This window comes from Papio anubis, chromosome 5 (assembly GCF_008728515.1).
Source record: "Papio anubis isolate 15944 chromosome 5, Panubis1.0, whole genome shotgun sequence".
NCBI lineage: Eukaryota > Metazoa > Chordata > Mammalia > Primates > Cercopithecidae > Papio > Papio anubis.
This window is the reverse complement of record NC_044980.1, coordinates 61,511,627-61,527,628: the sequence shown is the minus strand read 5'-3', so window position 1 is coordinate 61,527,628 and position 16,002 is coordinate 61,511,627. Positions and strand designations below refer to the sequence as shown.

The following is a 16,002-nucleotide window of genomic DNA, read 5'->3' as shown; positions in this document are numbered from 1 at the left end:
ATATAGATTTTTGTCTTTCTTTTACATTCCAACCAACCCAAACATTTGGGGGGAAAAAAAAAACCTCTCTTCATGGGGAGAAGCAGCACTCATTTTCTGGCTATTAAGGCTGCAACATACATCACAGCTGTAGAATGCAGGACAAAGATTTGGGGCATGCATTTGCATATCAAGAAGCCAGGATTCAAGATCCCGAGCTTCTGTCCTTCATTCTGCAGCTTCCTCACTGTGAGCTGTCAGGCATATTACCAACAATATCCATGCCCAGACTTAAGGGTCTGTATAATAATGTTCCACTTCCTCCTCAGGGGGCTCCAAAGCTTAGTCAATGTTTACATGAGGCTTCTAGGTGCCTATTTAGCAAACTGTGGACCTTCAAGACAGGAAACACATCAGCCTCCAAAATAAAAATCCAGGCAGTAATGTGCATAGTAAGCTCCGGGTCTATTGTTTAAATGCCAGTCCTGCAAAAAACGCACTGGTTATTTTCTCGTCTTTAATCTAATGCCCTTAGTGATTCAAAAGTTTAGTTAGGGAGGAAAATGTGAACATTTCAATCATGAGTGTCTATGCATAGTGAAATTATGGGGTTTTGGGCTTTTTCATTATAGTGTTTTGTATTTTCTAAATTGTCTACATTGAATACATATTATGTTGAAACTTAAAAATAGTTAAATAAGATATTTTACTGTAAAAGATTTTTTTAAAAGAAGCTAACTAGGATAGACTGAATTATCAGTTCCAATTCTTCACTCCTCTGGAGTAACATTAAAGTCAGCTCTCACATCCAGATTCAACTAACTGTGGATCAAAAATATCTGGAAAAATATAAATAGTGATATGATCAAAATACTACAAATGTTAAAATACGGTACGGCAACTATTTACAGAATATTAGTATTTACATTGTATTAGGTGAAATAAATCATCTAGAGATGATTTAAAGCTTACAGAAGGATATGCATAGGTTACATGCAAATACTACACCATTTTATATAAGTGACTTGAGCAACTATGAACTTCGGTATCCTGGAACCTGGAATCTGTGGATACTGAGGGACAACTGTACATACAGTCATGCATTGCTGAGCAAAAAGGACACATTCTGAGAAATGCTTCCTTAGGCAGTTCCGTCATTGTGCAAACATCATAGGGTGTACTTTCACAAACTCAGATGGTGTAACCTACTATGCAACCAAACTACAGGGTATATAGCCTATTACTCCTAGGCTACAAACGTGTAGAGCATGCAACTGCACCTAATACTGTATGCAACTGCAACACAGTGATCAGTATGTGCATATCTAAACATGGAAAGCTACCTTAAAAACACAGAATCAAAGATAAAAAGTGGTATGCCTGTATAGGGTACTTGCCATGAATAGCTTGCAGGAATAGAAGTTGCTATGGGTGAGTCAGTGAGTGGTGAGTGAATATGAAGGCCTAGGACATCACTGTAGGCTTTAGAAACACTGTATACTTAAGCTACGCTGATTTTAAAAAAATATTTTTCTTTAATAATAAATGAACCTTACCCTACTGTAACTTTTACTTTGTAAACTTCTTAATTTTAAACTTTGACTTTTGTAATAACACTTAGCTTAAAATACAAACACATTGTAGAGCTGTACAAAAACATTTTCTTCTTTATATCCTTATTCTATAAGCTTTTTTTTCTATTTTTTCTTTTCCTTTTTAAACTCTTTTGTTTAAAACCTAAGATACAAACACCTTAGCCTAGGCCTAGGCTAGATGAATCAGGATCATCTAGACATTACCATATAATGGGAGTTTTTCAATTCTGTTATAATCTTATGGGACCACTGTCATATATATAGCCCATCACTGACCAGAATGACTTTATATGGCACATGACTGTACCTGCATCCTGGCCAAGGTATCAAAGGGAAGTGTGCTTCTACCCCTTGACTCTGGGCTTCACCATACCGTTTGCTTTAGCCAATATGAAATTAGCAGACATAACACCAGCAGAACCTTGAAATGTGCCTGTACAGGAGAACTTGCCCTCTCCTGCTCCTGTCTTTCATAAGGAGATGATGCCTTTGGTACCTGCTGGTCTAAAGAAGAAGATAGACACATAGAGCAAATCTGGCCCCAAACTGCATCCTGGAACCAAGCCCAGCAGGGCCCAGAGTGACCAACAGCCAACCCCCAACTGACCTATAGCCATCTGAACAAGAAAAAAATACTTATTGCTGTCTACCATTGAGATATTTGCAGTTATACAACATTACTGTTGTTGACCGATACACCACCAAATGCCACAGAAAAACTAGGGCTCAAAAACTATCCCATGGATTAAGCTGCAGGGTATAAAAAAGGCCATAGCATCCTTCACTTGCCCATTTTTAAAGACAGCCTATTCAACCATCACTCCAGTTTGAGAAAATTCCTTAGCAGAAAGTAATTGTTTTCCTCCTCCTCATTAAAGACAGATGCTCCTCATCTTACAGTGGGGTTACATCCTGATAAACCCATCAGAAGTAAAATCATCCTAAGTCAATAATGTATTTCATACCCCACTAAACTCAGCATAAAGTTGAAAAGTCAAAAGCCAAACCATAGTAAGTGGGGGACCATCTGTATATAATTATTTAATTACAAATATAGTAAGTCTTAGGAAGTATGAGACACTATGAGACCATTTAACAATGGGATTTCACATTAATATATTGTGAGTCTCTTTCAATATTAAAACATATTCTTTATAATATGACTTTTAATGTTTACAGTTGTTTCCCATTTTATATGCATACCATAATGTTTAATCAGTATTCATTTGCCAGCTGTTTAGATAATATGAAATTTTAATTATTATAAATGGTGCTGCTTTAAATATAACTAAGGTTAATTCTCTTGACATATGACTATTTCCTTGTGATGAATTCTGAGAAGTTGAATTTCTGGGTTAACCAATGTGTGAATTTTAAGGTGTTAAATATGTACTAATTGCCTAGTTTTACTTTATTTTTACAATTAAATGACTGGGAGCCCTACAGATTGAGTTAGCCACAAATTCCAACTGAGTGAATAATTTTCCCATCTAAGATTCACTCCAATTAATACTGCTGGAATTACGAATTTATTTAAAACCTAGGTACTGAATATGCTAGGAACAGTGTAGCAGTTGTGAGCATGAACTCTGGAGCCACGATGCCTGGGTTCAAATCCTGGCTTTGCTGTTGTGAGAACTGTGACCTCAAGGAAGTTACTCAACCTGCCTGTGACTCAGCATTCTCGTGTGTAAAATGGGCTAACAGTGTCTCCCTCATAGACACACAGAGATGCTGTAAGGATTAAATAAGTCAGTAAATATAATTCCCTAAACATAATGCCTGCTACACAGTAAGCTTTTAATATTCGCTATCATTATTAGGGATAAATATATAAATTGATCACAGATCTTCCTTTCAAAAAGCTAAAAGTTTAGTGAACCTTATCAAGGATAATTGGTTGGCAAAACTGTCCAACTATAAACTAAAAATCTTTGTTTTACGGAAAGTAGAATACTGCCAAAGAAAAGATCCTTGGATTAAAACAAACTAAAACCATGAGAAGGTGGTCAGTCATTAAGTAACAGATTAGATCAGGCATGGGCCTGTGATGGAAAAACCAGTATGGCTTATTTTAAGTTTAGCAACAGGGTATGTCCCAAGATGAGAACACACGTGATTATTTAGTTACTTAAAACTAGTGGAAAACACATTTTTTAAAGATCAGGGAAGATGCTGTCTTCTCTGTGCTCCAACACCTGACACTAGCTCGACACAAACACAGTGCCTAACACAAAGTAGCAAGCCAGTCGATAAGCGTACCAAACTCATTTCCATGAGTCCATGCCACCCGTCAACTCCAAATCCCCCCAAATTCAATTAGTTATGCACATAATACTAACAGCTGCCTGGGCTAGCTGCTTTGTATGTATTATTTCATTAAATCTTCAGCTAAACTATACAGAGGAACAATTAAAAATTGTTTTTTAATATTCTAATATAATTTTCAAGGAACTGTCTTCAAAAACAGGTTGACATTCAGTGGATTTTTTTAAGCTCTTCTAAGTACTATTAAATATTTTTAAAAATTATCTGACCAAAGATTTAGTTACCAAAAATAATTGTGTAGCAAACTAATTGTCTAAGGATAGACTTGCTAGAGCTGTTAAAATTATGACAAAAGAATCAAGTCCATCTATTTATTTTCAAAGCTAAAGGCCAAATTTCATGTTTGAGATCATATATCTGCATCAACAGCCACACCCATGCATTATTTTAAAGCTTTATGTAAACTGCTTTAGCAAAAGTGGATAGAACAATTACTGCCCCTCCTTTCTGTCAAAAATAGTTGAATCAAGGTAGGTCAATTTCCTAAGTGCAATTAATAAATAAGAGGATGAGTCTTTTAACCTTTAAGATTTAATTTTCTTACCTATAAGAGTTACAATAATCTTTGGGATCTCCTACTTTAAAAAGCAAATAGTCTGCATTTACCAAATGAAAGCAAAGAAAAATATCCTAACAAGCATTAGAAGAGCATCAGTAAACTCAAGGGAAAAGATTTGCCTTAAACTGCAGCAATTTTTTTGATGAATTTCTCCCCCTTGCCCTGAGGTAGTTTGGCCCTTTGTTCCAGCAGAGTGGCACACTGCGTCAGATGTCCCAGACTCCACTAATCATGTGGCAGTAGCACTTCTGTTCTCAGAAATTTCATCTTCAAAAAGCCAAAGTCCATAGTTCTCCAAGAAAAAAAATGAGTAATTCAACTTATTTTCCAGGCCATTTTTAAACTGGCAGACAAGACCATCACATGGAAAGAAAACTCTGGGGATTTTAAGAAACAAAGTTCCCTGAAAATATTTCTATCTAGAGGAAAAAGCACTCTGATGAAATAACAGAAATCTACCTTTCAGTGATATAGTTAACAACGTACAATTTTTAAGTGGTGAGTTACTTTTTAAAAGCTCAATTTTAATTTAATTTGGCTATTTTGCAGTAAAAAATAATTTGTGAGTTTTCTGGATTTGAAAATTTCTCAATTTTAACAATGAAATTTAAAAAGGGGTGAAAGAATTGAACCAATACTTCACAAAATACAAATAATTGTCCAATAAGCACATGAAAAGGTGTTCTACATTATCCAGTCACGAAGGAAACATAAATAAAAACCACAATGTGATACATCCATATAACACTGAAAATGGCTAAAATTTTTAAAACTGGCAATACCACAGGTTAGCAAGAATGCACAGCAATTGAATCGTTCATCCATATCAGGAATGTAAAATGGTACAATTTTAGAAAACCATTCGGCAATTTCTTTTCTAATTTTATTTTTATTAACAAAGAATAATTTATGCATATTCATGAGGTACTAGTGATGTTTCAATCATATAATGTATAGCGATCAGATCAGGGTAATTAGCGTATCCATCATCTCAAACATTTATCATTTCTTTGTGTTGGGAACATTCAATATCCTCCCTTTAGCTATTTGAAATTATGTATAATTGTTAACTACAGTTATCCTACAGTAGTATAGAACACTAGAACCTATTCTGACAAAGTTAAACATATGCTACTAATACATGCAGCAGTTTAGGTGAATCTTAGAAACATCACACTGAGCAAAAGAAGTCAGACACAAAGGAGTAGACACTCTGCTTCCTTTAATATAAACCCCTTGAGAAAGTACATCTAATTTATAATGACAGAGAAGATCGATGGCTGCCTAGGGCCAAGGATTGGGCATTGAGGGTGGCAGTAGAGGGTTAGTTTGACGAGGAAGAGCATGGGAAACATTTTATATCCTGATCACGGCAGTAAACTGAGGCATATATTTGCAAAAATCCATCCAAATGGAAACTTAAAATTGGGGATACTGGCCCGGCGCGGTGGCTCACACCTGTAATCCCCGCACTTTGGGAGGCTGAGGCAGGCAGATCACCAGGTCAAGAGATCAAGACCATCTTGGCCAACATGGTGAAACTTCGTCTCTACTAAAAATACAAAAATTAGCTGGGTGTGGTGGCATGTCCTGTAGTCCCAGCTACTCAGGAGGCTGAGGCAGGAGAATCGCTTGAACCTGGGAGGCGGAGGTTGCAGTGAGCCGAGATCACGCCATACCACCGCACTCCAGCCTAGCAATGGAGCGAGATTCTGTCTCAAAAATAATAATAATAATTTTTTAAAAATTGGGGATATTGTCATTGCATGTAAATTATATTTCAGCAAAGTTTATTAACAAAATTTTCAATTTAACTGCTTTTTGGATTGGATAACATTTTTATGAAATGGTCTGCAGAGGCAGGCCCATTCTTAAGCAGGCTGATTACATGTGGAACTCTGGGGCCACGCAGGACCCTGTAAAGAAACGCAATTCCTTCTCTCATCCAAGCCACCACGACTCACCAGTCAGGGCTCCTCCCAGGCTCCCTCGCCTTAGCTGTCTTCCATCCTCACTCAGCTGTCTTTTATACTTCAGTGATTTTCCAGGGCCAGAAGCCACATCTGGGTTGCTGCATTTCCGAAATGGCATGGGTGGAGGGGATAATATGTGGTCAAGCTGCAGAAAGAGGAAGAATGGCATCACTGGCTAGGGCATCAACACAGCCTAGAATGAAAGACCAGTCATTCACACTTTTTCTTCCTTTCTTTTCCTTCTCAAACCCCATTCTCCCAATCCCGTGTTCAATTTTGCTACCTTAGAGAATTCAGAATTTCATTGTCACATTTCCATCCGAAAGAGAGACTGGCTTGCTGCAAAATCTCAGCAGCAGTGATTTTCAAACTGTGGGTCACAGCACATTAGTGGGTCATGAAATCAAGTTTGGTAGATTGTGACTGTTGTTTTTTAATGCAATAGAATAGAAATTATCAGCGTCCAATGAACAAAGGGAAAGTATTGTTTCATGAAATCTTTTATTCAGTTATGTGTGTGTGTGTGTGTATCCTAGGTCACTATATAAAACATGTCTTTCTGTACATGGTCTCCCCCAAAACTGAAGATGGTTGCTCTATAGAGAAGCAATAGATCACTCTCTTTAGTTGGTTACAAAAGAAAATTCACATATTGCTCACAAATATATGTTGTGCAGGAGAGAAATTTCTAAGCACCCTAGCCCTTAATGGAAATCAATACATCCCTACATCACTTTATAGCTTTTTAAAAGAAAACCTGTCACAAGAATCAGAGAAACCAAAGTCACTTCAAGAGACAGCATTCTACAAAAAAATCCCTTGTGTCACAACACTTATTTCAAGATCTGCCTGTTTTTATAAGAAAGCCTCTCATACTTAATAGAGCCATACTATCTAAAATGTTCACCTTCAAGTAAGTACATATGAATATGTGTCTAAGATAGTTGCAAAGGACAAAAATTTTCATGTACACCTACGTAACTCCAGTTAGTTATTAAAGATCCCTCAAAAAAGTACATAAAAAGGTTAACTTTGCAGAAATTTGAAAACAGAAAAGCCAAGTAACATTCAAAGCTGGGCATTTTAAGAGCCATTTCACTGAGATTTGTTTTGTTTTCGTGGGGAAAAGAGCTGATCACCTGGTTATAGCTGTTGAATTTTTTCAGGTTAAGATTATCATGGATGTTATTTATAAGAAATAGAAATCTGGAGACTAGGTCATCCATTTTGTCTGTCTATGCACTGCATCATATTCAAAGTCATTGCACAGGCTGAGCACAGTGGCTCATATCAATAGTCCTAGCATTTTGGGAAGCTGAGGCAGGAGACTCTCTTGAGCCCAGGAGGTCAAGGCTACATACAGTGAGCCATGATTGAAGCACTGCACTCCAGCCTGAGCAACTGAGCAAGACCCTGCCTCAAAAAACAAATAATAAGAAATAATTAAATAGAAATAAAATAAAAACTATTGCACAAAAGGAAATTTGATCCTGTTTATGAGCAACCCTTTCCAAGTTAGTTGAGATAGAACAGAGCGCATCTGCTCAGCTACTGAGAGAGTCCCCTAAGCATAACTGTATTAATTAGTAAGACCTAACATCTGGATTTCAAGCACTTCTCTGTAAGTACCATCTCACACTCATTGCCGGTCAGTATTTTAGTGAGAGGCCCTTAAAGAACTGGCAGCCCATCCACTCCAAGATCAAAGCCAGATCAGTAGGAAAAAGGGACTCCAGAGTGCACTTGGGAAAAAGGAAAAAAAAAAAAAAAAAAAAAAAAAAACCCACACCCTTTCAAATGCAGAGCTGAACTTATCACAAGGTATTTGCCAAGGGCTGCTGTTCATTACATCAGTGTCCTATTTAGGAGGGCCTCCAAGGAGAAGTTTCCATATAGCCTCTAGAAAATGCAGAACCAAATCACTGAGTTCATCTAGAGTCAGATCATTAAAGAACGTAGAGGTTATTTTTGCCTCCTTTTTGGCTCAATTTTGTGCTAAATACCCCAATTATTTTTTCTGCCAATTTTTAAATTTCAAACTTTTCAGAAAAGCATTTGCAACTACAGAAAAGTTACAGGAACAGTAAACACCCATATTCTCAATGGCGAGTTGTTAACCTCTTGCCACACTGCTTTTGCTCTCTCTCCCTCTCTTCACACATGCATGGGGACTGCTGGTTGCAGGCAGTACGATTCTTCACTGCCCCCTGCCCACAAATACTTCAACGTGCCTCTTCTAAGAACAAGAATATTCTCTTAAGTTCTCCTATCCTATACTCCAGGTAGTCTTATAAGGTGTCTCAAAGCTTTTGTGAGCAAAGTGAAGTATAAATACTAGGAAAAATGTAACATTAAGATTATATCAGGTAGACTTAACATTAAAAAATTTACTTTTACATTACAAGACAAATTTGCAGCCACAAGGTGGCAATGTGCCATAGACGTTGAACAAAATGTCCCATAATGGCTACTATTTAATAGTCCCAGTAAATGCACTAAGAATGGATGCCCACCCTTTGAAGCAATCAAGCAAGTTAGGGTCCATTCTACTTACTTATTTTCTCTTAATTATGAGTGACAGCTGCATAAAATACAAATGTTTCTCACTTAAGGTTCATCAGCATCTGCTACTTATTTTTCATCTGAAGTTAAATTTTTGCAGCTTGTAGAATCACAGTTAATTACTCTGGGGAAGACTGTTGTATCACAAATTCACAGAGGGTAGAAAAGCAAGCAGAGGAAAGAAGATAATTCCTACATAGGAATTAGGTAATTTTCGTACATATTTCCAACAAAGCCATAAAAGACGTGAACAAATGTGGAAGAAAGAGAAGGAAATCAAGGAGAAAACAGAAAAAAAAACCTAATTCATCACATATCACACATATATAGACATGAGCTATTAGTCCACAAGCCAAGGTTTTTAATCAAAATCACAACCCCAAGAAGGGAGTATTATTTTAAATCTGGGAAAATTGAGGCCGTGAACTGTGAGGGCTGCAAATGTTTCAGGCACAGTATGAGCAGAAAACCTATAAGCACAGTGCAATGCTCCAAGATCCCATTTCCTCTTCACATCCAATCACACTCCCAACAGGGCTCTCTCTAAATAGATCATTTTTCCAAATTTGCTCTGTTGTCAGTGGCTTTACTATTCTTTCTACAATTAATCAAAGTTTCTGAAAAATGGTCCACTGCAGCCCTGCAATTTATTTTTCATTTTTTGTACTGAATCAAATACTCATTATCCCTTTTACACTTCATCACACCCTAGAGCTTACGGTAGACATCAAACATGCCAGTTTGGACTTTGTCCTTTAAATGATTCCATTTTAATGTTTTCCAACCAGACTCCCAAAGTCTTCACACTACAAGGAGTTGAACTAAAAGACATAGGTTGTCTTGAAACTTTCGCTGATGTTCAAGGGCATCTAAGCCTGGGCATGATACCCTTGCTTCAAATACTTGTGGTTCCTCTCCCTAAGCAGGCTGTGTACTCCTAGAGGGCCAGGTCCTACTCCGTGGTCACCTACATGCTGCTGGCCACAAAGTATCCTGGATTGAAACAGCAACATATCCTTACCTCATGCACCAATAATAAATACTGATTTGTAGTGACTGGATTTGCTTAAAATTTCCTACGTTAGTTCTTACAACCTCCAACAAGTGCCAAAGAAAAGCTGGAAGAGGTTCCTTTAATATTACTGAATGCAGAAGTCGGACAGGGGCACAGCATACCACCTTCAAGTGAGGGATGTATACCCGCTCTTGCTAGCAGTTTATCACAGGAAACATTTAGCATCTTAAGGGACAAAAGGTGTATAACCAAGGTAAGTGTGATGCAGAATTCAAAGAAAGTTTCCAAAACTGTCAGTTCTATAGAAATGCTAATTACCAGAATTCCATACCTATATTTTCTATATTTACTGCCCTCACCCATTATATGCTGTTTTACAAATTATCAGGCTGAGGAAAAAACGGATCCTCCACGATGACACTGTGGCTTGGCCATATCAATGAAGATGAACAAAAAGCACACAGTTAATATTTAATAGCAATGTATTGTATTCTTGAAACTCACAGAGTAGGTTTAAGTGTTCTCACTCCCCAAAAATGCTAAGCATGTGAGGTAATACATATGTTCATTAGCTTGATTTGGCCATTCCATAATACATACATATTTTAAGACATTACAATGCATATACATATGTATAATTTTTATTTTTCAATTAAAAGAATAAATTTTAAAAAGTAAAAATGAAGGCACATCATTTACAAGCCTCGATCTAATTTTGCTTAGTGTCTCCGCCATCACCATCACCACCATCTGCAAGTATGGACCACAGATTTCTTTATCTACGGCTGTATGCCCTAGTAATACCATCCGTCTATAAAAGGCATTTTAGAACTGTCCACAAACACAGAACTTTCAGCCTCTTAAATGACAATTTTCTCCGACCTCATTTTCAGACACGTCTACTCCCAAGCACATGGGTTCTGTAATTCATAGTTTTTAAATATTAATAGTGGTCATATAAGCAGAAAGAGAAAACTTTTTCCAATTTCAGTAAATGGCAATTCTGTTTTCTCTAGCTACTCATGTCACAAAACCTTTCAGTTGTTCTTAACTCCTCTTTCACACTCCATATCCAACCAGTAAATCCTCCAGGCTCAACTTCCAAAATACATCCATGATACTTCACCATTTCTATGCCTACCACCCTTGTCCCTGCCACCCCCTTCTCTCTTGCAATAGCATCTCAAGAGGTCTCTGTGCTTCCATGCTCTCAGCACCACAGCAGTGACCCTTCTAAAACATGAAGCCAGATGCTCCAATTCCACTGCTGGAGTCCTCCTCTCTAGTCCCACCTCCTGCCACTCTACTTGATCCACCTTGGTCTCTTGCCAGACCTTGGATACCCCAAGCATCTTCCCACCCAGGACCTTACATTTATCATCTCCTCTACCTGCGACACATTCCAGATATTAGCTATTGTGCCCCCTCTGTCCTCTGGGTCTCTATTCAAATGTCACTCTTCCTGGGATGCCCTCTGTAAATGCCTATGTAAAACAGCACGCTCAACCTTTATTCCTTGTTCTTATTTTTCTTCAGAGCATCTATCACCACATGACATACGAGATCTTTGGTACTTGTTTCTCGCTGTTCTCCCCCTGCTAAAATTAAAGTTACACGAAATTATGCACTATGTTGTTTTGTCCACTGCTGGATCCCTAGAACACTGCAAACTACATAAAAAGCACCTGTGAATATTTGTGGAAAAAGCAAATGAATTGCAAATCTCTGATTCTTACTTTAAAATATAACAGGAAAAAAATAGAAATATTTTTAATATAAAGGGCTTTAATTATTGAAAAAATAGAATAAAATTATATTAAATGTTATTCAAGGTGACATACTGGAAACTAAAGTGAGTCTCTAGTGTTTTGACAAACTGAACACTTCATGTATGGAAAAGACTCTTAGGTTATGGCAAACCACATCATTTGAAAGAATCTGTTCCATATACCAAATTAATGTGCTAATTTTTGAACAGGGCTAACTCCAAAGGTAATTCCTAAATAACTACTCAATTCTTTAACTGTATCCCTGCTAGCATATATATTTGTCCAAATCATTCCAACCTTTTCCTACTCCACTCCTCTTTTCTGTAATCCTGCATTCATCCCCAAGATGTAGCACATGCATTTTAAAGACTCATCCAGAATGCATGTGCCCTAAGGCCAAAGTTCATTCGTTCAAAGGGATCACCAATGTCATCTGCATACATAATGAGAGGCTCACCGGTAAAGTCCTTTTTATGCTTAGACAAAGAGAATGAGACTGATTAGTAACATAGATTATGAAGACATTGTTCAGTTATTCTGTTTCTTGATATTAAATACCTTAAGAAACCAAAGATATGAAAATAGATGATTATAAAACTGCAGAGACTATGCTTGTAATCCTAATTAACTGCTCTCTCTCATCCCTGCCACCCAATAAAGAATCGAATTGGCAACCTGAAATGACTTTATTTCAAAATTGGATCTTATTTACTTTCAAACCAAAGCCTATAATCAATATTTTAAAATTTGATAGAACAGGCTTCTACAGTTAAAACACTCATTATTGGTTTCATACTAATTCCACAGTGGTTAGGAGCCCAGATGAGAGCCAACACTTACTATCCTAATGAAGACATTTAACTATTTCTGCACCTGTTTCCTCAACCACAAGATGTTAGTAACAATAAATATCTATCTCCTGGGGTGGCAGTAAGGATGAAGACAGTACATATATGTAAAGCACCTAAGACAGTCCTTGGCACAAAGGAAGTGCACCATGAATGTCAGCCATGGTTATTAATATCATTGTCCTGTACTAAGTCACTTGGTTGTCTAGGCAAACATCTCTGTGAGTGTACATCATCATCAATGGTTCACAAGGAAATTAAACTCTTTACAATTGTACCAAGGTTTTGGTTTGTGTTTTGTTTTTATGGCTCACGTGAGAATTTGATTTAAACTGCATTTGCATTATTTCAGGCTGTAAAGCTCATACCTGTATTCCAGAGCACAGAATTCTAGGGCATGATCGCCTGTGCTATGGGCATCTGCAGCTATGTTTTTGGCATGAAGCAGAGCAGTACAGTGGTGAGGGACCTAGCCCCAGTGGGAACTGCCAGGAACAGAATCCCAATGCCATATCCTGGACAAGCTACCTCTCTCTGAGACCAGACCTCAGAGATGCAGTGAGGATGCAGAGAGATGAGGCATGACAAGAGCTGGCACACAGATACACTCAGTAACAAGTGATACTGATAAATGTCACTATCACCCTAGGCTCAGCTCAAGTCTCCCTCCCCTTCCCTTGGCCTGATGTCTGCTACAACCTGCAGCTCTACTTAACGGGCCCTCCTGAGTGACACCTCTCAGGCACTCTTATCTCTGTTTTATACTACTCAAAGAATAGAAAAACATATATTATTCTCTGCAGTGCCTGAAGAATATGCAAGGCCCCTTCCCTAGCATCTTAAAAACTATAGATTGAGTTAGACCAACAAGACCTCTACAGTCCTAGACCACACCATCCTGGGACCTATTAATTGATTTTGCTGACATTCATATTGGATTATACCACCCAGAATGCATTCTTCCATTTAATGATACTATAAGAAATGGTCCCAGCCAGGCATGGTGGCTTACACCTGTAATCCCAGAACTTTGGGAGGCTGAGGCAGGTGGATCATGAGGTCAAGAGATCGAGACCATCTTGGCCAACATGGTGAAATCCCCATCTCTACTAAAAACAACAAAAATTAGCTGGGTGTGGTGGCACATGCCTGTAGTCACAGCTACTTGGGAGGCTGAGGCAGGAGAACTGCTTGAACCCAAGAGGCAGAGGTCGCAGTGAGCTGAGGTCGCACCACTGCACTCCAGCCTGGCGACACAATGAGATGTCATCTAAGAAGAAGAAAAGGAAGAACAGGAAGAGAAGGAAAGGAGGGAGGGAGGGAGGGGTCCTATAAATCTTGCTGTTCTTTTCTTATAAACAAGTAAAGAAGGGCCTATATTTCATAGTATCTTTCCTTGTGAAGACTCATCTCTTTTTATAGACATTTATTAAGTGGCTGTATGTCAGGTATTGCTCTGAGTACAGCAGTTGGCAAAAGGGCAAAGAATGAAACAGACAAAAATCCCTACCCACTGGGAGCTTCATTGGAGTTGGGGAGAGGAACATCTGGAGAAAATCCTTTTGGTTCTTTGCATTAAGACTGTTTTTATCCTGGGAACCCCGTGACCCACATACCTTCTATGTTTCTCTACTTCAGTCCCTAGAAATCCCCTGGCAAAGCCCACACCCCACTGCCAACAAGCATAGCGTGTCCTATGTCCAATTGAGACTTCACAGGTCCATGTGCTGTGCTAACCTTGGTCCAGATTTCACCTTATCCTCTAAACCAGCAGTTCTGAACTCAGAGTGATTTTCCCTCCACCCCCTCACCCTTCAGAATACATGGGGCAGTATCTGAACCCATTTTTGGTGGTCACAACTTGGGGTGGCTACAGGCCAGGGAGGTTAACTAAATTTCCTGCAAGGCACAGGGCAGCTTCCCACAACAAAGAATTATCCAGCTCAAAGCATCAGCAATGCCATTGTTGAGAACCCTTGCCTTACACTCGCTTTCCTTTTTGTCTCTCTTCACCTATTTCTGAGTGCGTCACCTTGCTCAGTTATGTGTAGTTGTAGGTCATCCTAAAGCCTTCTGAGAACAGGAAGGGGGACAGAGGAAGAGCACAGACAGAATCTCAGCAAAAATTGTTCATGTCACCAAAGATTTGGTAAGCAAATAATTTGCTAAGCAACATCAATTTACCCAAACTATTTAACTGTTCACTGCAATTCACTTTCTCAAAGAATGTCCATATTTTTAAAGAATGCATCAATAGAATGTGTTTAAACTGGAAGATGTACTAGATACCAATATCGTTTTCCATCTTTGGTTTTATAATTAATTCTCTGAATCACAAACTTCAATAGAAATATAAAAAGTGTTTCAGAAGCATCCCCAAATACAGTATTAGATCAAACTACATAAACAGAGCTGTATCACTAGTTTCATTTCTTAAGAGAATTGATTTTCTTTGTTCCCTTCCAAGAGAAATATGTAAATTAGCACTTTGATATTGCTATCTCACGACTGTCTGTCAACTCAACTTCAAGAAAGTCGATGCCTTTTCTCTACACATACACACACACACACACACACAATGAGCATGCACACATCCACCAACAGCAAGACAATTTCATCAGAGCCCCAAGGACAGAGCACCACACTGTAGGCATTTAATTGCAACTGACTGTGATTAAGCAATAAATTCAACAGTCTAAAGATGTAAAAAAATAAATAAATAAAGCTAGTATCATTTTATAGTTTTTTAAAACATGGCACACTTTGTGCATAGTTTTCAAATTATGAATCATTTCTCAAAGTTTACTTTAGGAACAATGACGCTGGGAGAACATGGAAAATACTAATTTGACTTTGCATATACATCACCTGTTTTCCTGTCACTTTAATATTCTAGATGTTCCCTTGACCTTTATTTAGGTGTTTGATCTATGCCTGAAGTTGTTTACCTATCTGAAGTCATTAAATTGCCCTGATACCATCATGTCCCCGTCAGCAACATAACTAAAGAGTCTGACCATGCTTAACAAGCAGAAACAGAATACACTGCTCACCAGTCATCTTCCTTCCATTTAAAGTCAGAGGGGAATATTCCCACACGATGCTACAAAACCTGACGTTATGTGCCTGCTTCCAAAGTTTTGGCAGAGAAAGTAGACTCCCTACTAGGCAGTATTATTCCCATTTTACCAAAGAGTAAATGGATTCAGAAAGATGAATCCTTCACAGCTCTCAGCTCATTAGGAGGTACTATGAGAAATCAAGCCCAAGATGCCCAACTACAAAGCCCACATTTCTTCCTCTGTTCCAGACTGTGTTCCACAGAAAAGCTCGCTGTGGCAAGGTGCCCAAAGCCTTGGAAAGTCAACCTTAAC

General features: G+C 38.2%; 1 protein-coding gene across 4 annotated transcripts in view; it reads right to left on the bottom strand.

The window, feature by feature from the left end:
* The window catches only part of MAST4 (microtubule associated serine/threonine kinase family member 4), a 576,418-nt gene that overhangs the window by 409,655 nt on the left and 150,761 nt on the right, over positions 1–16,002 (bottom strand). For all 4 annotated transcript variants that reach the window (XM_017959600.3, XM_017959601.3, XM_017959602.3 and 1 more), the window contains exon 2: positions 6,426–6,579. In XM_017959600.3, coding sequence (XP_017815089.2) covers positions 6,426–6,579 — 154 coding nt within the window. The remainder of the gene's footprint in view (positions 1–6,425; positions 6,580–16,002) is intronic.